The following is a 21,324-nucleotide window of genomic DNA, read 5'->3' on the forward strand; positions in this document are numbered from 1 at the left end:
ACCAGGGACCCTCCTGTCGTATAAATAAGCCTGATGGGACTTTATTATTCTAGCATCACGGCAGCAGGTTTCTGCTAAGTTTGGAGTTACTCGTGTCACCACAACTGTATGTCTGCCTGAAAGTGGTTTAAAAACAGGGGCTCAAGCAGCACAAGGAGTCTGCATGTCTGCTTAGACATGCTCAGCTTTGTGGATACCCGGATTCTGTTGCTGCTTGCAGTAACTTCATACCTAGCATCATGTCAATGTAAGTTTGAATATCTGCTCTTTTTTCTTCTGTGATGGATATTTTTTTTTCTTGAGGATCTTGGCTTTTGTTTGGGACTTACATCGAGGTCAAGCCGAAGACAGCTTTAAGCCCTGCTGAATAAAACTCAACGGATTGAGCTCATGCAGAGGATTCTTCACTTTTTCCAAGGACCCAGTTATCATGATTTGATTAGTTTCCGTAAAGGGAAAGAGAGAGAGAGAGAAAAGAAAATTTTGTTCCTTTAAAAGAGGAACGTCTAGAGGTTTTGTTTTTTTTTAGTTGTAATGCATGTGAAGTTAATGAAATGAGTCGAAATGTAGGTTTTCTTTCAGGAATAGGATGAAAAGCTTTTGTTGGGGCGTTGTACACATTGTTCCATCCAGACGTCCAGGGAATGAGCTTTATTATAGGAAACTCTAATGTCTCCCCCTGGTGGTCATGGGTGCAAACATCTACTCGCCACCATCTGCGTTATCTCCAACCCCCATTTATAAAACTAAAGCAGAAATGACACTAAACGATGACACGTTTTCTCTTATAATTACATTTAGATTCTTAAAGTACTTTTTGAGCAGCCTACCTTGCAGTTAATGGCAGTATAGTTCAGCATACATTTAACATACAGCGGTTTTATAGATTAAAAGATGATTATACAGGTAACACATCATGACAAATTTGGCAATATTATATTACATGAAATGGACAAATAAATAGTCTCACATCCCTTTTCAACCGCCAAGTGCGCCACCTCGTGGTCCAGATAGGATATAACGTGTTAGAGTTCACGGGGAGGTCCCAGCTGTGCCAACCTCTAACCGTGACCAGCTGGTCCGGAGTCGTGGAGAGCAGCTGCAACACAGTGCAGAAGAGAGACGCAAAACACAAGGCACCATTAAAGAATGAAGTCACCAGTTTTTAAACAACCCTTTAAAAAAACAGAGAAAAATCACACATTATAATATTTTTGCAGCAAAAGCAGTAAGACAGGAGTAATTAATACATTCTTATCACAAATCATGTTGGTCTTGTCTTCTATGTTGTAGCAGGCCAACTATTCATTTCCCTAGGGCATAAGCGGCCTGTCCAGGCTTGCTCGCAGCTGGAGCGCGAACATGTGGAATGCTCCAACAATGACATTCACATTCATTACCGACAGTTTGACGAAGTTTGCTGTGATTCACAAACTGTGCAGGCATGGCCCTCAGCTACGCTTTTAAGAGAGGCTGAGACATGTTATGCAGCGAGTAAAACATGCAGGAAGGATGCTTATTTTAGGCCTGCACAGAAGCGTCTGCTCAGCATTTACAGACACACCCGATCAGCGTAGTGTAAAAAGCCCCCGACTGTGTGACACAGTGAACGAAAAAGAAAAGCACTGTTTGAAAAGTCACTTTTTCTAGTTTTGAATGTACTGACTTGAACACAGTCTCCAGAATATTTTAAACCTGAAATAACACACTCAGCATTTTAATACGAAGATCTTAGGCAGATTCAACCATGAAGCATTAAGTAGAAGATGAAAACTGCTTTGTTTCTTTTTCAGGTTTTGCCCTAAAATTATTATTATGTTCTAACGGCGTATTCCCTTTTTCTCTCCCTGCCCCTCTCTTCTGCCTCTCCCTCCTCATCCTCATCTCTACAATGCCACAGTTGCGGTTAGTACACCTGCATGCTACCATGAAAACAACATACCTTAAAGTTTTTTCCGTTTTTCTTCCACAATCTCTGAAATGCCCGTGAATGAAGGTCTCTGTCGTCTTTTAACGATTCAAGCAATCTGAACTATGGCAGAGGAGTGCCGTTAGGAATTTCAGACCCTGAGCTCAGTTATTTCTTGCAGTTTTCTCCCTTCCTGTCCATGAATAGGTGAGGGTCCTATTGGCTTAAGTTTGTGTCAATGAAAGCTAAAACCACAGGGCTGAGGCACCCATGGGGCCTGGTACAAAGGACCTTTTCTGAGGACAGCAGTGAGGAACCAGAGAGGGAGGTTTGCCCCTATAACAGCTGGCTTTGGCTCCGTTTGGAGTCTCCCTCTGATCCTGATTTAAGATTGAATTTGGGAATTCTTCTGCTCATAGCTGAGATTGCCTGAAACTAAGCACCCACTGCTTTTGGTGTTTACAGCTTCACCACGTCCAGGCACCACTGTGCGTGGTGTGATTGCGGTAACTTGATAGCTGTTCCATAGACTAACATGCTCATACTCCTGAGTGATTGTCCAGTCTGGTTTTGAATGTTTCATTTTGTTGCCTCTCAGCATCTCTGATGTGCGCATGTTGACCACATGCACATTGTCCTCCTGGGTTCTCACATTAGTTTATCTGCACGAGCGTGATTCACATGTCACTGTGACAGCACGTCTGCACGCTGCATTATTTTAGAACAATGGCCAGTCCTCGTTACAGTCACACACAAGAATAGAAGGCAATAATCTGAATGAATGGGATTGCCAGCTCATTAAATTGTTGCATGGAACCCTGAAAAGACTGAAAAGATCTTCTATTTATCTTAACCGAGGCAATAATGCATAATGTTGGACCTCTGGCTTGTTTGGATTGTGTCTAAGATGCATGAAGCATAGTTTATATTAGGAAAGTTCAAATGCCACCTTCATGATGACTGGTTCAATCACTCAGTTTTTCTGTTTTCTTTTGTTTCCCTTTATTTTTCTTGACTTGCTTAGCCTCTGAGGATACAAGAAATCCCAGATTGTTTTAAATTACAGTTTAAGTCCAGGTTGCATGCATCTGGTTTTCAGATCAGAAGCGGTGGCCCGCTTTAGTGTGGGGATAGTTTTGAAATGAAATGCTGTTGAAGTAACAAACTGAGGCCATCTGCTCCATGTTTTTGGTCTGACTGAATGACTTTTGTGCCGCAGGGTCCAGGAGGAGCGAAAGGACCTCGAGGTGACCGGGTAAGCAGATGCAAAACTGCTCTCTCTGTGATAAACACGCTAACATGCCACTGAAGTATTTGATCATTTACACTCATGAGGCATCTTTGGCAACGTTTTTGTCAACGTCACCTGACCTGTTAACCTTGGCAGGCCACACCCCTTTGTTTACATTTCCAATGGCACTATTTTTCTTAATTGTAACATATGAGAATGCCTCTGATATCTTTGATACGACAGTGTGGCAGACTTATTCACTGATTTATTTTAACAATTTAAAACACCTTCGTTTTTTCAAAATAAGAGCTTGCGAGATAAAAACAGACAAGCGTCGCCTCCTTAAATCTCAGCAGCTCATCGTTCAATAATAACAGTGTTTACCAACTCATGTCATCTCTGTTTTACAGGGTCCTCCCGGCCCAAATGGAAAAGATGGTTTACCCGGACTTCCTGGCCCCGCTGGCCCCCCTGGTCCCCCTGGACTTGGAGGAGTAAGTAGAGAATAAACAGTCTGCGTAGATGGTGTTTACTGCAAATGTGCTCTAAATAATGCTGATAAAGCATCTTTGAGGAAAAAATGACAAGCCGTTCATAGGAAACAAACACGAAACCAGCCGTAAAAAGCGTATAGCTTCTTTTATTTTTTTGACCTCTGGTTGCCCCTCTCTGTCTCCTTAATTAACCCTGTAATCTTTGACCTTTTTGTCATTTATCCATTTTGGATCAAAGCATTTTAAAAAAAGAGATACCACATGCCTGGTTACCACTCATTTTGCTCATTTTGTCTGTGTTTAATCCATAAAGCTGCTCGGTGAAAACTTTAGTGTTTTAAGAAACTCTTCAGGTGAATAAAGCGCATGTTTGCAGTAGTCTGTGGCTGCTGATTGTGAGACAAGTTTGAACTACAGGAACTACTGGAACTGGAAATCTAAATTACTTTAGTCTTAATGCCCTTTAGCTATAGAAAAGTGTTTATTATGCATACATAAGTATTAATCTGTGCTTTCTTCTGTTCAACAGAACTTTGCTGCTCAGTACGATGGTGTAAAAGGCCCTGATCCTGGCCCTGGACCCATGGTGAGGACCCCTCTCTTCATTGCCACACAACAACACTAGCCCATATGTCACAAAAACTAATATTTTTACATATATAATTTGGGATGACTACAGTGCATGGAAAGTTTCGTGTATTTCACGTGTTTAAATTTTGATTTCAGTCACCACAAAATGTTTTAATGACAGTCTAACTGAGAGCTGATGATTGATTGTTTACTTCTTTTCTTCTTTTCAGGGTTTGATGGGACCAAGAGGCCCTCCCGGACCTCCTGGAGCTTCTGTAAGTATAAATATGTGCGAAAATTAAACCTATACAACTGTCTTTTTAAAGATTTTTATGACTAAATGCTGCATCTCCTCTCATTCAACAGGGACCTCAAGGACACACAGGACACGCTGGTGAGCCTGGAGAGCCCGGACAGGCCGTAAGATCATCCTCCTAAACATTTACACTTCTTTCAATGTCGACTTAAAAGTTCATCCTGGAGATCTTAATGCTCTGGTTTTCTTTCCCAGGGCGCTGTTGGTCCTCGTGGCCCTCCTGGACCTCCTGGCAAAGCTGGAGAAGATGTACGTACACATTAGTGTAACTGCTGTTCAAAATGCAAAATCATTTTTGTTGCCACTCTTCTGTGAATATTTTGCGAGTGGCTGCGGTAGTTCTTTGTTGTGGCCTAAAGTCTATTTCACTGATTCACAGGGTAACAATGGCAGACCTGGCAAGCCCGGAGACAGAGGTGTCCCCGGCCCTCAGGTAAGAGATTTGCACCACGATAACCACAAACAGATATAAGCAAGAAATGGATTTGCAGATGTGAAGTACTTAATATGTTCTTTGTGTTTGATTTGCAGGGTGCTCGTGGATTCCCTGGAACCCCTGGACTTCCAGGAATGAAGGGACACAGAGTGAGTGCTGATTTTTTTTCCCTCTGCTTTAACTTTACCCGATCCTTTGTGGACACCTAAGAGCTCAAACAAAGTGCTAAAAAGAAGAAAGTGGAGGTGGAGACACACCTGTGCTCCTTAGAAATTGCATTGTAATTACCTCCACAGGGAGTGATTATGGACCTAACCTCCTGAATTCCTAATGGATGCCTTGAAGTTCTTAGCCTGTTAACATAACTGGATTGCAAAAGTGCTTCACAGAAAGGTGTTAGGTATTGAACATTTCCTTCCTATGATGGATGGAGACAGATGCAACGCTTTCTATAACCCATGTTTGATTTTATAAATAGCTTTTTTAAGACGTTTTTTAATGTCTCCTATAATATAACCCCTGTTGGACTCTTTTCCTTGTTCTGTTTTATCTCTGGAGCAGTGCACTACAATTTGAATCTATTATCCTTCTCACATGTTGATCTAAACGGTTATATTTATTTATATTTGTATCACATTTCTCATATCTTCACCTGCCTTCATCACTGTGCTCCTGTGTTTCAGGGATACACTGGCCTGGATGGACGCAAGGGAGAGCCCGGTGGTGCTGGCCCCAAGGTAAGGTGACAACTAGCTGCTCTATGAATGTATCAAAAACTAAAAACTGTAATTCTTAATAGTTCCCAGTTAATTATTAGTGATAAATTTGAAAATGTTTAGACACATTCCTCATCGTACCATTTTCCCTCCCATAGGGCGAGCCTGGTGCTCATGGAGCTGCTGGAAGCCCTGGACTGGCTGTGAGTTTGAGATTCACCTTTCATGCACAAAAATTTTAGTAAAGACATCTGACTTGGATGTTTGTGACTGTTTGCGTCAGTCAGCATCATGTTCATGGGATGATAATGATGCTGTGGTATAAAAACCTGCACAGGTGATAATTGTAGGTAACTGTCTTGCCTTCAGGGAGCTCGTGGTCTTCCTGGTGAGAGAGGCCGCCCCGGCCCTGCTGGCCCTGCTGGTGCTCGTGGTGCTGATGGCAATGTTGGACCTACTGGCCCTGCTGTGAGTACACACACACTTATAACCCCTTTATCGGTGTTAGAGTGAGAAGATACCACTGAGATGCTTTTTCCTGATTGGACTTCAGCCTGTCTTCATATATAAATCACGATGAATACTGTAATGTGCCATCCTGCCAAGTCAGAAAAGGTTCATTCTTAAATTTTGGACTTTATTATGTGTTCCTGCTTTTCCTTTATTCAGGGACCCCTAGGTGCTGCTGGACCCCCAGGATTTCCCGGTGGCCCCGGCCCCAAGGTGAGTGTGATGCCACTTCCTGTTGCCTCTCAGAGAGGTTCACGATTAGGGTGAAAAAAGGCAGTTTTTATTGCTGTATAGGACAAGTACAACCAGTGCCTGCAAGCTCCTGCCCAATCACATATTCTTATATAGTAGCCCCCAGGGGAATTTTGACTGTTAGTACTGCAAACCAAAACAAATACTTAATGCTGCTTAAGCTGCTTTAACTATAAAACCAACAACCACTAGGTAATATCGGCACACTGTTTGATTGTGGATGTATTTGTGCTGCTGACAGGGAGAGACCGGACCCGTGGGAGCTACTGGCCCATCTGGACCTCAGGGATCTAGAGGCGAGCCCGGACCCAATGGTGCTGTTGGCCCCGTTGGTCCCTCTGTAAGTATACAAGGTTGTTTCCATCAAGGTCACTCTCCGGTCACGTGTAACCACTGTTTCTGTTATTAGTCTTTTAGTTGACTCTGACTCCTATAATTTAGTCATGATTTTAGGGAAGATTGGTGTCATGTTAACATGATCAGTTGAAAATGTGTTTTCTTTAAATAAAATGACTTGACTTTGTTTTCTTGGTCTTTCTCTCCAGGGTAACCCTGGTGCTAATGGCCTGAATGGAGCTAAGGGAGCTGCTGTAAGTATTTGACTTGAGCCAAAAGTGCATACAAATTTCCAGGGTCACACCAAGCTATCTTTATTTTGATATGGTTTGATATAATAGGATGCTATGCTGACCTGTTGACCATACCTGCTGTTTAGGGCACCCCTGGTGTTGCCGGAGCTCCTGGCTTCCCTGGACCAAGAGGAGGACCCGGACCACAGGGACCTCAGGGTGCTGCTGGACCTAGAGGCCTGGGTGTGAGTACACAAGAAACAAAATAGCCACCTGGAAACATTCTCTGTCCTTACGCCCCAGTACTGTCATAATTGTTCACAGATGATTGCTCTTCTGATTAACTGTGTCTGTTTATCTGTCTATTTTAGGGAGATCCTGGTGTTCAGGGTATAAAGGGAGATACTGGTCCCAAAGGAGAACCTGTAAGTTTATGTCCTTATAATCATTTAGAATTTGATCCAAATAAATCTGAAAACCTCTCTGTTGCACATTTAATGACCGTTTTGCTATGTTGTTTCCCTCAGGGTAACTCTGGACCTCAGGGAGCCCCTGGACCTCAGGGTGAGGAGGGCAAGAGAGGACCCACTGGTGAGCTCGGTGCTACTGGGCTTGCTGGTGCCCGTGGAGCTAGAGTGAGTTCCAGCCCGTCATCTTTAATAGTTTGAGCCATAAATGTACTACAGCCGGAGACATTTTACTGGGATCAGCCATTAATTCTATTTGTCTCCTTTAGGGTGCTCCTGGCAGCCGTGGCATGCCTGGTGGTGAGGGAAGAACTGGCCCTGTTGTAAGTATTCAATGATTAAAAAAACTCATTTTTGCTTGAAATACAGGCAACATTAAGTCTCATAATTTGTCTCATCTGCCCTTTTCATAGGGTATGCCTGGTGCCCGTGGTGCTTCTGGTGCTGCTGGACCTCGTGGACCCCCTGGAGATGCTGGCCGTGCTGGTGAGCCTGGCCCAGCTGGTCTCAGGGTGAGCTTTTTACTAAATCCTGTTCTTGGAAGGTTATAATTCACAGTTTCAGTAAGTTACAGAGACACCTCAAAGTGCAAGTGCATATTTGGCAGTTGTAGTTTTAAAAAAACATATGGAGCTAATATGGAGATGGAAAAAACTCTGAATTTCTAAAGTGAAAGTCTTCATTTCAAGTCTTAATTTTGTAAGAAATTATTAAGTGTTAGATTTACATGAAAACCCTGGATATTCACTGAGAATTTACTTACAAACGTCCATGATTAAAAGAAAAAGAAAACACAGGGCTTCACCTTACAAGATTATAAAAACCTCATAATGTGTAGACTCAGAGTATCATGCCTGCCTGCCTAATCAAGTTGTAGTTGCAAAGTCTGAACTTTCTATGCAAATTTCCATAAGAAAACTTTAATGGAAAATTCATGGCAGCTATTATTTTCCACAGGGTCTCCCAGGAAGCCCTGGAAGCTCCGGACCCCCAGGAAAGGAGGGACCTTCTGTAAGTAAACCTCAATTTTATTTCATCTATTGTTCCTACTGTTTTGTTTTGTTTTTACAGTAAATATAATTTCCTGCTGCAATCTTTGTTTGTCGCTCCAGGGTCCTTCTGGACAAGATGGCCGCAGTGGACCTCCAGGCCCAAGTGGACCTAGAGGCCTGTCCGGAAACATTGGTTTCCCTGGACCCAAAGGACCTTCTGTAAGCCTTTTTCTTTTCAAGAATTAAACATGGAACTATATCCTTCTTTGTTTTTCAAGTTAACCTAAATCTGTACTTATTAACTTACTAACTGCTTTTTGTTTTAGGGTGAGCCTGGCAAGCCTGGAGAGAGGGGAGGCACTGGCCCCACTGGACTGAGAGTAAGTCACAAATGTTATAATATATAAAACTTGAATTTAATTTGGTAATGGCTTCAGTAGTTAAAAGGCATCACTCTCTTTATCCTTGTGTCTAGGGACCCCCTGGACCTGATGGCAACAATGGAGCCACTGGTGCTACTGGACCTGCTGTGCGTGATCTTATGTGCAGCGCATGAGTAGATCTTGATGAATAATAGCCACTGCATTGTCTTTGTCTTCGACTCTGATAACTTGTCTCTTTCTCTCTACAGGGAGGACCTGGTGAGAAGGGAGAGCAGGGACCTTCTGGTGCTCCTGGCTTCCAGGTTTGGATCCATAATTTTCTCTAAATATAGAAAAATGGTGCATGATTTTACAGCCATTTTAAGCTGATTGCTAAAATTTTTGATGCAATTGGAGCTGATGTAGAGTCTTGATATTTTCAGGGTCTGCCTGGACCCGCTGGAAATGCTGGTGAGGCTGGCAAGCCTGGAGACAGAGTAAGTATTTGGAAAACTGTAAAAGCAGCATTATTGAAAATTTAAGTCCACGTCTAACCAAACAAAAATGCCTCTGTAGGGTATCCCAGGAGAGCCAGGACCTGCTGGAGCTGCTGGTGGCAAGGTGAGATCACCTGTCAGTGACATTGTTTTCCAAAACAAATGCAGCAATATAGGATTTTTACACAGTAGCAAAGCCTGTCAAAAGTGCATATGTGTCCAGGTCTATGTGCACTAAATGAATCAAGACCCTTTAATATGTTGTAGGCTTTTCAAACCTTTAAATCTATTGCTATAAAAACATACTCAGAATCAAATATAGAGAACACAAATTAAAATATGCATGTCTGTTTCTCCAGGGAGAGCGTGGTAACCCTGGTGCTGCTGGATCTGCTGGACCTCAGGGACCAATTGGAGCCCGTGGACCTGCTGGAACCCCTGGAGCTGATGGTGGCAAGGTAAGACAGTTCTATTTTTACAGAAATTGATGGAACTTCTGAACATATGTCATGAAACCTGACAGTTCATGGACGTTCTCTGGCCTGTCACGGAATGGTCTTTAAAATGCACTTTCACAGCAATTTCCAGCATTGCTTACTGATCAAAATCTCACTGTTTATGCAGTGATAGCTCTGAGAAACTTTAAAAATTAAGAATTATGTGATAATAAAATCTGTATATAGCTGGAAAATTGAAAACATCAATATTTATGTTGTTCAAATATGAACCCAAGTTTATCCTCTTTGTTTCCAGGGAGAGCCTGGTCCTGCTGGAGCTGCTGGTGCACCTGGACATCAGGGAGCTGGTGGCATGCCCGGAGAGCGTGGAGGTGCTGGTACTCCTGGACCCAAGGGAGAGAAGGTAAGTTCTAGAAATCTGCCACCAGCAAATAAAATGGGTGTAAATGAAGGAGTATTGTTTCTTTGCTGTTGTGCGTCTTACACCCTCTTCCCCTCTCCCAAGGGAGAGCCTGGACACAAAGGCCCTGACGGCAATCCTGGCAGAGATGGTCCCCGTGTAAGTAAAACTCTCCCGTCTTTGTTAGTATGCTTAATGTAAAAACTTTACACATTTATTTCCTCAATTTGAGTGTGTCAGTCATAACCCTGATCTCAGTGTGCTCTCCTCACTTAATCTAGGGTCTGCAAGGAGCTGCTGGACCTCCAGGACCCACTGGAGCCAACGGTGATAAGGTAAGTTGATAAAATAGTTGCCATTAAATAAATAATAGAAAGAAACCACCAAATTTAATGTTTTTAGATTATATAGATTCTATAATGCAAACAAACTTTGTTTGATTGGGGTTTTTTAATATTTAATTCATTTTTACAGTATTTAAAAAATGAATGCCAGCAAAAGTATTGAACATAACTCATCCACTGTAGGACCAGTTACCTTAAATAAAAAGCCATTTGCAGACGTTCACACCACTTTCATAATTTTATTGCTCAGTACCTTTATGTGGGACGTCCCACCCCTCTAAAACAGAAATTTTAAGTAGCCGAAACACTGTTATGACTAAAGCTAGAACCTCAACACCGCCATCTAATGGCTATTATGCAAAATAACAGCAATGAGCAACCTGCAATGAAATGTAAGATGACAAATAATGCAGAAAACAAGTATTCATATTTATTACTGGCATTTAAATATTTATTTAAATCAAAATATAGGAATTTGCAAGTATTTTTTAAATTTGTTTTCCTGAGTGTTTGTGTATGTTGTTCTATAAACACAACCAACAGAGCCAAGAGTACAATAACAAAATTCTTTAAGAAGGAAAATGCTGACTATTTAGAGCATTCTTATAATATATGGCATATTGAAGTATATTCCTACATAAGGGAGCGTGACAAGTCAGTGGATGCTTGGAACAATTGTAAGCTAATAAAATGTTTCCTGTTCTCTCCTCCAGGGTGAGGGTGGTTCCTTCGGACCTGCCGGCCCAGCTGGACCTCGTGGACCCTCTGTGAGTAGCTGCTGATCACTTCTTGTTCCACTAGCTTACATTTGCATTTAAATATCTCATAGCAGAACCTGGCAAAACACAAGCTTCCATCTTTTAGTTTGAACAGTCTTTTTGACCCCACTGCTTGTTGTCCACAGGGCGAACGTGGAGAGGTTGGACCCGCTGGAGGTCCTGGATTCGCTGGCCCCCCTGTAAGCCCATTTTGAAATTCAGTACCCCATTCCCCATGTCATGTTCAATAGATAAAGATGAGCCAATACTTACATACCACAACCACGCTTGCTACAGGGTGCTGATGGTCAACCTGGAGCAAGAGGAGAGCGTGGACCTTCAGGAGGAAAGGGAGAAGTTGGCCCCTCTGGCCTCGCTGGACCTGCTGGACAGTCTGGACCTGCTGTAAGTACCACTTTCACTGGACATATACACACACAAACACGCATCCAGCAAAGCTAAACAAATTGAGAGAGATCTAACATGATTTCACTGATTTAGCATTACCAGGCATCTATGAGAGTGTTCACAGTGGGATAAAATCAACAGCTATTTCAAAATACTGTTTATGTTTATAGATTAGAGGGGAGCAGTCTTGATATGACACTGACTTTGATTTCTTCTTCCGGTATCTAGGGTCCTGCTGGCCCTGGTGGACCTCCTGGTGCTCGTGGTGACAATGGACCTTCTGTGAGTATTCAAACATACAAATAAACAGCTTTACCAGCCACACACGACACTCTCATGAATGCACTCATTAACTCCGTGGGCTTAAAAGCAACCATAGCATGCAGTGAGTAGGAGTTCCAATCAAAGCTGTTAGGAACTTTAAAAAAAGGCAACATTAAAACATGAGATTAAGCCATTTATCAGTTATTTCTTGTACTGCCCTTTTTAAAATGTTTATATTTTTTAATATAAGCCCAAATAGGAACTAGTTTGTACTAGTGAGTCAATATTGTGTGCATTTGTGTAAATTTATGCACATAACCGCACAGTATCACTGTTTTAACTTAGCAGACTTTGTCAGCTTTTGATCTGTTCATTTTCCAGTGTTTCCTCTAAATCACTCAAATGTATTTTAATGGTAACACCAAAGGCAATTTTATTCATACAGCACATTTCGCTATTCGCTACATGTAAAATCAATCTGCTTGACATTCAAGATAAAAACACAAAAAATCCTTTTATCTTTGGAATGACTTAAGGAAATAAAAACAATAAAACTAATTCTACAAAGACATATAATATAAGTTAGCATGCACACACGCACAAGCATACACACTCATACAGTATAAGTGTAAGCCTGTAAGAGGTTTTTAGTCCATTTTTGAATGTAGGCACAGGTGTAACTGACCTCAGGTCAGGGGTCAGGTTGTTTTTGAAGAGCATCACATTAACTGAAAGCAACCTCGGCACTCATTTATATCTCATTCTGGGACCAGTTAAAAGATTACCTGAGAGGTACGACTGGTTTATAGACACTAAACAAGTCAAAGATGTGTTGGAGGACCAAACCAAAGAGCTTTATGAACTCATAGATTTAAACGGTAATTTCATGTTAAACTGGAAACCAATAAAGTGACTTCAGTATTAGGGTGTTATGTTCACATTTGCGTGTACATGTAAGGCTCTGGCTGCTGCATTCTGAACGAATATAAGTAGTTATACTGATAATTCTGACAGTTCTGCAAATAGAGCGTTACAGCAGTCTAACCTGTTTGATATGAATGAATGGATCATATCCTCAAAGTCAGTTTGAGAGAAGTATTTTCTAACTTTTGATCAATTTAGGTGGCAGAAAGCAGTCCTGGTGACCTTATTAACATGACAATCAAAACTGAGATAACTGTAAAAAAATAATGCCCAGGGTTCTAACCTGCTCGCTGTGTTTGAGAAAAAGCGGTGATAAATATTAACAGATTTTCCATCTTGAATTTTAGACCAACAACAAATATTTCCATCGAGTTTCTGCTCAGTTCAGAAAGGTTTCTAGACAACCAGCAAATAATGTCATCAAAGGATCTTATGGATTTGAAGAACTGCTGATTGAATTTTGTATTTGTGCAGATCTAAAACTATGTGTATCGTGTCTTAACTCTCAGCCCATCTACACACACAAACGTAGACACAACAAACATTTTGAATGACCTCTGCTTAACCACTGTGTGTGTTTCTGGTCAGGGTCTGACTGGTTTCCCTGGTGCTGCCGGCAGAGTTGGTGCTGCTGGTCCTGTTGTAAGTATAGATTTTGCATTTACTAATAAATTACATTTTAGTAATAACCTCAAACATACAAACTGACTTGACATGACCCCTCGTTCCTTCTCTTCCCCTCTCAGGGTATTGTTGGACCCCCTGGCCCCGCTGGTCCCTCTGGTAAGGATGGACCTCGTGGTCCCCGTGGTGATGCTGGTCCCACTGGTTCTTCTGGAGAGTCCGGAATGATTGGACCATCTGGTCTTGCTGGAGAGAAGGGACCCAGTGGAGAGTCTGGCCCCCCTGTAAGTTATAGCCCTCTTGAAATTGTGGTGCACTGAAACTTTGAGGACACTTTAGTGGCATCCTTGCTTATACCGCTGATGTGCATATATAGATCTTAAGAACTGCATCCTCAGCTCTTAAATGTGTGACTGATGATGTATTTTAGGGTCCTCCTGGTGCTCCTGGAACTTCTGGTCCTCTTGGACTTCAGGGATTCGTTGGTCTGCCTGGTTCTAGAGGAGATCGTGGTACACCTGGTGCTGCTGGTGGTGTGGTAAGTAGAAACTAGTTCTGATTATACCACGAAAAAAAAATTACCTGTTTGATGAACCACTGAATGTGTATTATCATTCAGAAAGTGTTGGTCAATTCAAACCATGGACAACAAATTTTAAATATGCATGGACAACAGTGCTAGTCCAGACGACAGACCATAATTTCCATTTTGGAGGATGTCTCAGAAAGACCACATGCACTTTTGATAATGGGAAGATCCCTCGTCCCCAAAAGTCTGAACGTACACAGCATCCATGTTATTGGTTGACTATATTTGACCCACTGATTTTCTCTGTGTCATATCCCAGGGAGAGCCTGGTAGAGTTGGACCTGCTGGTCCCCCTGGAGCCCGTGGAGCCCCTGGCAACATTGGCCTGCCTGGTATGACCGGACCCCAGGGAGAGGCTGGACGTGAGGTAAAGACTTGTAACCCCTACTACCGATCTATGAATGATTTATAGAGAGTGCTAAAATAATATAATTATGTGTTCTGTATTTTCTGTGATATATTTGCTTTAAAAAAAATCACATAACATTTTAAAATAGTAAGCCTGTTAAACTTTTATATAAACTTCTCTGTTCTTTACAATCCACAGGGCAACACTGGTAACGATGGACCTCCTGGTCGTCCTGGTGCTGCTGGATTGAAGGTAATGCCCTGTCGTGTACCTTAAGCCATTATCATGCACAGAACACACACACACATATATATATATATATATACTATGTTTTATTAACCAACTTCCACCGTGACCCACCGTGCTTAGGGAGACCGTGGTGAGCCTGGATCTGCTGGCGCCATGGGACTTGCTGGTGCCCCTGGACCTGCTGGACCCACTGGAGCTGCCGGCAGACCTGGAAACCGTGGAGAGGCTGTAAATATTCTAATCATTAAATTCCCAATATAAGCAAAATTGTTTACTGGGTACTTTTATCTACAATCGTCTGCTTGTTTCACTTTTTTTCCTGTCCCTAGGGCCCATCAGGTTCCTCTGGAGCTGTTGGCCCCGCTGGAGCTAGAGGTGCCCCTGTAAGTATAATACACTAGCAAAGCAAATGAAATTACAAAAGGAATGCACCACAATATGTTTATGCCTGTGTCTTTGTTCAATGTAGGGACCTGCTGGACCTCGTGGTGAGAAGGGAGTTGCTGGAGACAGGGGAGAGAGAGGCATGAAGGGTCTGCGTGGACATCCTGGTCTCCAGGGAATGCCTGGACCTTCTGTGAGTGGCTGCACAGCAGCATAATGCACAAGAACTGTATGAATACTCAGCCCCATTATGCTCATAAACAATGCTTCAATACAGATTCCAGTAGCATTTGCAGGGCAATGTAATCACGGAGAGGAAAGACTTGTTGTCACTAAAATGCCACTGAGTGATGTGTTTTCTTTTACCACAGGGACCTTCCGGTGACACTGGTGCTGCTGGAGCTCATGGACCTTCTGGACCCAGAGTGAGTAGAATCCCAGCAGCTTGCTTATTTTTTTTTCTTCTACATGCATCGAAGATCATCTGTGCATGCCCTATTGAAAAGTTTCACCGTTAGTGAGAAATAAGTGTATGTAGCTCCTAGCTCCTAGCCACTCCTACCCACATACACTCCTGCTATTTTTGACAGAGCACCTTTAATTTGTAGATTAATAAAACCACAAATGTTTGTGTGATGTGATTTCTTTAGGGACCTGCTGGACCCCATGGACCCGTTGGTAAGGATGGCAGACCTGGTGCCCATGGTACTATGGGTGCTCCTGGTCCTCGTGGACCCAATGGATACACCGGACCAGTGGTAAGTTTGCCTTTATATCAACAGCTTCATCACCTTCTTAAATACTGCAACTTTTATTTTGCACCCTGGACAGTTTAGTGCTATTACAGAACTGTTCTTTACACATCACTCCATTGTCTTATCCATGTTAGGGTCCTCCCGGACCTCCCGGTCTGCCTGGACCTCCCGGCCCTGCTGGTGGTGGATACGATGTCTCCGGAGGATATGATGAGTACAGAGCTGACCAGCCTGCTCTGAGAGCCAAGGACTACGAGGTTGATGCCACCATCAAGTCTCTCAACACTCAGATCGAGAACCTGCTCACCCCTGAGGGATCCAGGAAGAACCCTGCCCGCACCTGCCGTGACATCAAGCTCAGCCACCCTGACTGGAGCAGCGGTAAGCTTGGCTTCAGCTCCTCAAAATAATAGCAAAGTGCCACTGTTACTATGTTCTGAAGCATTTACAGAGGCCATGCGTGTAACTGACCTACTCCAGTTAATGCGACTCTCTGCTTTTCCTGAAGGATTCTACTGGATCGACCCCAACCAGGGCTGCACCAACGATGCCATCAAGGTCTTCTGCGACTTCACCACCCGTGAGACCTGCATCTACGCCCACCCTGAGAGCATCGCCCGCAAGAACTGGTACAGAAGCACCGAGAACAAGAAGCACGTCTGGTTCGGTGAGACCATCAACGGTGGCACTGAGGTGAGAGAGCAGGCAACTTGCATCATGTGAAATGAAAACAAGCTTAACCTCTACAGGAAACACTCACTGGTTCTTTCCTTCCTGCAGTTCACCTACAACGATGAGACCCTCAGCCCCCAGAGCATGGCCACCCAGCTGGCCTTCATGCGCCTGCTGTCCAACCAGGCCAGCCAGAACATCACCTACCACTGCAAGAACAGCGTTGCCTACATGGACGGTGAGAGCGGCAGCCTGAAGAAGGCCGTGGTACTCCAGGGCTCCAACGATGTGGAGCTGAGAGCTGAGGGCAACAGCCGCTTCACCTTCTCCGTGCTAGAGGACGGCTGCACTGTGAGTAGCATTGCTGTTACGTTTCAGTCTGCTTCGCAGCTTTGTGACTTGTGTTGTTAAACCTCTGCTCCAATACTCAACCTCTCTTTTCCTCCGATTTACTCCTGCAGACACACACTGGTGAGTGGAGCAAGACAGTGATCGAGTACAGAACAAATAAACCATCTCGCCTCCCCATCCTCGACATTGCACCTTTGGACATTGGTAGAGCTGATCAGGAGTTTGGTTTGGACATTGGCCCAGTCTGTTTCAAATAAATAGACTCATGATAAATTAACACCGGAAAAAAAAGAGAGGAAGAACGAAAAAAAAAACAAAATCTCTGCCCTTCTATCTGTGTTCGTTTTTTTTTTTTTTATACTGAATGCTGATTTCTCTCTGCGCATCCACTTGCTTACGATGGGCAACTATCGGAGAGGACTGAACGGACTGATCGGAGCGTTGGTGCAATGCAAAATAAATACAGCAACCCAAAGGGACGCGGGAATACACCTTGTTGTGGGACATCATGTCATCCTTTTGTAAAAAATAAAAGAAGTGTAATAAAAACGCTGAAAGTATGCATCACTTTGTGGTCTTTGTATATCTTCCAAAGAGGAGGTTTAAAACCACAATTTCCATGAAAAAAGGTTTAAACTACCTCATGCCTGTACCTAAAGAAAATACTATTACCAAAACCTGGGTCCACAACCGAGATGTTATGATTTCTAATGCTTCAAGCTTTGTCCCGTATCGGAAGGTGCTCGGTTACTTGAAGCAAAGATCTATGGTGCTAATATGCAGCTGTGGAGCAAACCACTTTTTTAACTGTATTATTTTGTATTGACCTTTAAGGAGTCTTGCAATCTTCCCCTGATATTCCTCCATTCTAAGCAGGTGGAATGAGTCTAAACCTGATGTCTTGTTTGGGTTTTTATTCTTTTGTTTTCTTTTTTTCTAGATTTTATTTTTCTTTGTTTGTTTGTTTTTTTTTCCTTCAGGCTTTTTCACTCTTCCAATCCCACACCCAGTGTTCATTCTGACAGCACATAATTCATCTCGTTCTGAATGGTTTTTTTAAGGCGGCCTCTCTCTCAAAAAATGACACAACAAAGTCTATTGTACCTATTTTGTATATGTGAGATGTTTAAATAAATTGTGAAAAGTTCTGAAATAAAGCATGTCCAATGTTCCAAAACACACTACGCAGTGACTTAAGTGCTTTCGTGTTTTAAGGACACCGATGAAGGTGTGTCACTGTACTTTGGTTCTAGTTTGGCTGATGATTTACATATCATCACTGACTTTAAACATCTTCCTATTGTGGAAGCACAGCAGTGTCCTCATTCACATCCCCCACCTTTTTTTTTACCTTGCTTTCCAACGGTACATTCAATTTTAATGTACAGTAAATTTCTGTTTACACTGTCCATGCCAATGTGTGATTACTAAAGTGCATTGTTCCTTGTAAATATGCATCCTCTCATGTTGCTTTTTTTCCTTGCATAATACAGCTTTTGCATCCAAATAAATCTCTGTGATTTGGATTCAAGGCTTGCAGTCATGCGTGAACATAGTCATAAGTCAGTCTCAGTTAAGAATACGGCAGTTCTGGAGATAAATAGGTGTTTCACTCAGGGTGATGGCATATGAGATCAGCTGCAACACCTTCTGCAACCACTAGAAGGCAGTGTGGCGTGCATTTACGAGAGTATCTTCTTCATGTCCAGTTCATTTAGGCTACGTCCACACGTACACGGGTAAGGACACTTTAAATACCTGCAGGTGGCAAGGTTATTATAGTTAACTAAATTTAAACTAAAAACTAAAATCAGATGTGGAAAAAACATTTTACTGAACAAAAATAAAACTAAAAACTAGACTTTGGGGGGGGGGGGAAATAAAACCAATTAAACAATTTTGTGAACTTGAAAATCTGACTAAAACTAAATAAAATAAATGAGTCATTGAAAGACTCTGGATATCTACAATACTACAACAAACTAAGACTTAACTGCTTTCAAAAAGTTATATGTTTTTACTGCAATACCTTTATTAATTTTCCCCAGTCTGGCTTTGACACATGGACTCAATATTGTAATAACAAATAAAAACTAAAACTGACACTGAAACTAACAACTGAAACTAAACATTTCAAACAACAAAAACTAAATTGAAACAAGAATATCCGCTCTGGAAACTCACTGAGACTAAACTGAATTAAAACAAAAAGTCAAAACAAAATAAAAAGAAAAAGAATACTAATTAGAAAATATAAAACTACAACAACTCTGATGGGTGCATGGGAAATTAGACAGAAGAGTACGATTTATACATTATCCAGTCATTTATGCATACAATTGATTATTAACAGTACAGAAATCAGGCTGTGGGTCCTTTAGATGTCATGCTGACGTCCAAACAAATGATGATTACACAACGTAAAGTTGTGTAATCATCATTTTAAGAAAATAAAAGTTCATTTACTTTCCAGGTCTTCTTAACATGCTTAACACTTCTATGTCAGTTCAGGATTCTGTAATGTTTCTTCTACTTTATTTAATGTCCCACTTTATTTATATACCAGTTTATGTAGTAAATGTTATATTACAGATAGATGATTAAATCCCGAGACAATCAAACCACTGAGATGTTTATTAAAATATAAAGTAAGCTGAAATTATAGAAAGAAGAAGAAGAAAGTTTTCACACGAATCTATTCAGTGTGGTGAAACGCTAAGTACACCCTTCCTACTTCCAAAGGAGTTAAGAGTGTAGCAGCAGTCAAGTGTTGCTAATCAAAACCACTTGATTACATGATCATCAGCAAGTGTGAGCTCCTCTATAAAGGCACAACTTTAGGCGGTTTGCAGGTCTGGACCGATTAGCTGTGTGACAATACAATGCTGAAATCTTCCCAGGAGCAGAAGTCCCAGCAAATTCACCCCAAGGGCAGGCTGCACAATGCTCAGAGATATTCAAGCATGGTTTCTTTGAAGGGTACCAACAGAATGGATTAAGTTTGCAAAACCAGACATCCGGAGCCATTTCCTTTGGACATACAAGATCATGGTTATAATGCATAATCCAACAGCCCAGTCATACCAGCTGTTAAGCATGGTGGTGGAGGGGTGATGATCTGGGCTTGTTTTGCAGACACAGCATTAAGCTTGTTGTGGACCCCTGGACATAAATGCAGAGCACAATGTAAGACTAAAGGATGTTTTATTAAAAGAGTCTTTCTTTTAGTCGGTCCCTCAGGGGGTTGAAGGCGTCAGCAACAGGCGTCAGGATAGAGGAGGCGAAGACAAGTAGAGCAACAGCAATAGATTGCATGTGAGTATTACAGGAGCCGAGCTTGTTTACTGCATGCTGGTGTCAACTGTGGAAAAACACCGCCCTCTTAAAGTCACGCCCCAATCAGCTCAACAGCAGGTAAATCAGGAATGTCTTCCCGGTGCGTGATTAGTAGGGCAGAGATCCCAGCGATGCGCCGCCTCTGCAGCATAGCACGCAACATTCCCCACACTCATGTCAACTGAGGACGGAAAGAGATCGCAAAAAGAGGGAGAGAGAGACGGGTGAGTCAGCTGAGGACAGTCTGGGCAACTTGGAGGCATTAAGTTGATTGTGAATTCCTCTGTATGCCAAAGTATTCTAGAGTCAAATATGAAGCCATCTGTCTGACATCTGAAGCCTGGCCAAACGTGGGACATACAAAAAGCCAGTGACCCCCAAAGCACAGGAGCAAATCTACAGCAGAATGGCTGAAAAAGAATTTTAAAAAAATGTTGTGTTGCAACTGCCCGGTCAAAAGTCCAGACTTCAACCTGACTGAAATGCTGTGGCAGGCATTTAACAGAGCTGCACAGAGAGCTGTGTAGATAATCGTTGGAGCAAAAAGACAACAACAAAAAGCAAACAAAGAAAAAAGAAACAAAAAACCCCAAAAACTTAGCTGTGCACAGGGCTGGACTGGGACAAAAAATCGGCCCGGGCATTTTGACTAGAGACCGGCCCACCAGGTATTATAGGAAAAACCATAAATCCTTTGAATGAAAACAAACGCTGTTGTCACAGTGATGTACACTGTCTTGTTGGTATATATGTATCTTAAACTTAAACCTACACCATCCTCCTATTGTGGTATTCTAAACAGTACCCGAAAGTGGACTGCTTGGTCGAGTTAACCTCCTGAACTATCTACACATGGTGAAAACCTGAAATTAAGACAGAGAAGACTAGAGGTGAGACATGATCATTACTGATTACTGATGACAGATTTAGATATATTTTCATAAACCATTCATTTGCCACATCAATAAACAGCATGGCAGGGCAAAATATTTTTTCTAACATGGCAACCTTTAAAAAGTGAAAGGAGATAGAAAGACAGGTGAGAAAGAATAAAACTAATTGACTTTTTGATGGCATTTTACACACAGTACTGGTACAGAATCTAGAAAATGTGGGAAAATACTGGCATCATATACAG

At 42.2% G+C, this 21,324-nt stretch overlaps 1 protein-coding gene across 1 annotated transcript; it reads left to right on the forward strand.

Moving 5' to 3' along the window:
- The first annotated feature begins 45 nt into the window (after window positions 1–45).
- On the forward strand, window positions 46–18,031 carry col1a2 (collagen, type I, alpha 2). The gene is made up of 50 exons (XM_076879363.1): window positions 46–247; window positions 876–877; window positions 3,129–3,164; window positions 3,551–3,634; window positions 4,164–4,220; window positions 4,435–4,479; window positions 4,571–4,624; window positions 4,716–4,769; window positions 4,900–4,953; window positions 5,052–5,105; window positions 5,640–5,693; window positions 5,831–5,875; window positions 6,042–6,140; window positions 6,342–6,395; window positions 6,676–6,774; window positions 6,980–7,024; window positions 7,150–7,248; window positions 7,375–7,428; window positions 7,531–7,638; window positions 7,740–7,793; window positions 7,884–7,982; window positions 8,428–8,481; window positions 8,583–8,681; window positions 8,789–8,842; window positions 8,938–8,991; window positions 9,094–9,147; window positions 9,268–9,321; window positions 9,401–9,445; window positions 9,681–9,779; window positions 10,075–10,182; window positions 10,285–10,338; window positions 10,461–10,514; window positions 11,237–11,290; window positions 11,428–11,481; window positions 11,579–11,686; window positions 11,918–11,971; window positions 13,466–13,519; window positions 13,624–13,785; window positions 13,932–14,039; window positions 14,350–14,457; window positions 14,638–14,691; window positions 14,809–14,916; window positions 15,018–15,071; window positions 15,158–15,265; window positions 15,444–15,497; window positions 15,723–15,830; window positions 15,962–16,208; window positions 16,336–16,520; window positions 16,608–16,850; window positions 16,961–18,031. Exons 1-50 carry the CDS (start codon window positions 178–180, stop codon window positions 17,105–17,107), a joined length of 4,059 nt encoding a protein of 1,352 aa, XP_076735478.1. The 5' UTR covers window positions 46–177; the 3' UTR covers window positions 17,108–18,031.
- The last annotated feature ends 3,293 nt before the right edge of the window (window positions 18,032–21,324 follow it).

This window comes from Maylandia zebra, linkage group LG22, assembly GCF_041146795.1.
Source record: "Maylandia zebra isolate NMK-2024a linkage group LG22, Mzebra_GT3a, whole genome shotgun sequence".
Lineage (NCBI taxonomy): Eukaryota > Metazoa > Chordata > Actinopteri > Cichliformes > Cichlidae > Maylandia > Maylandia zebra.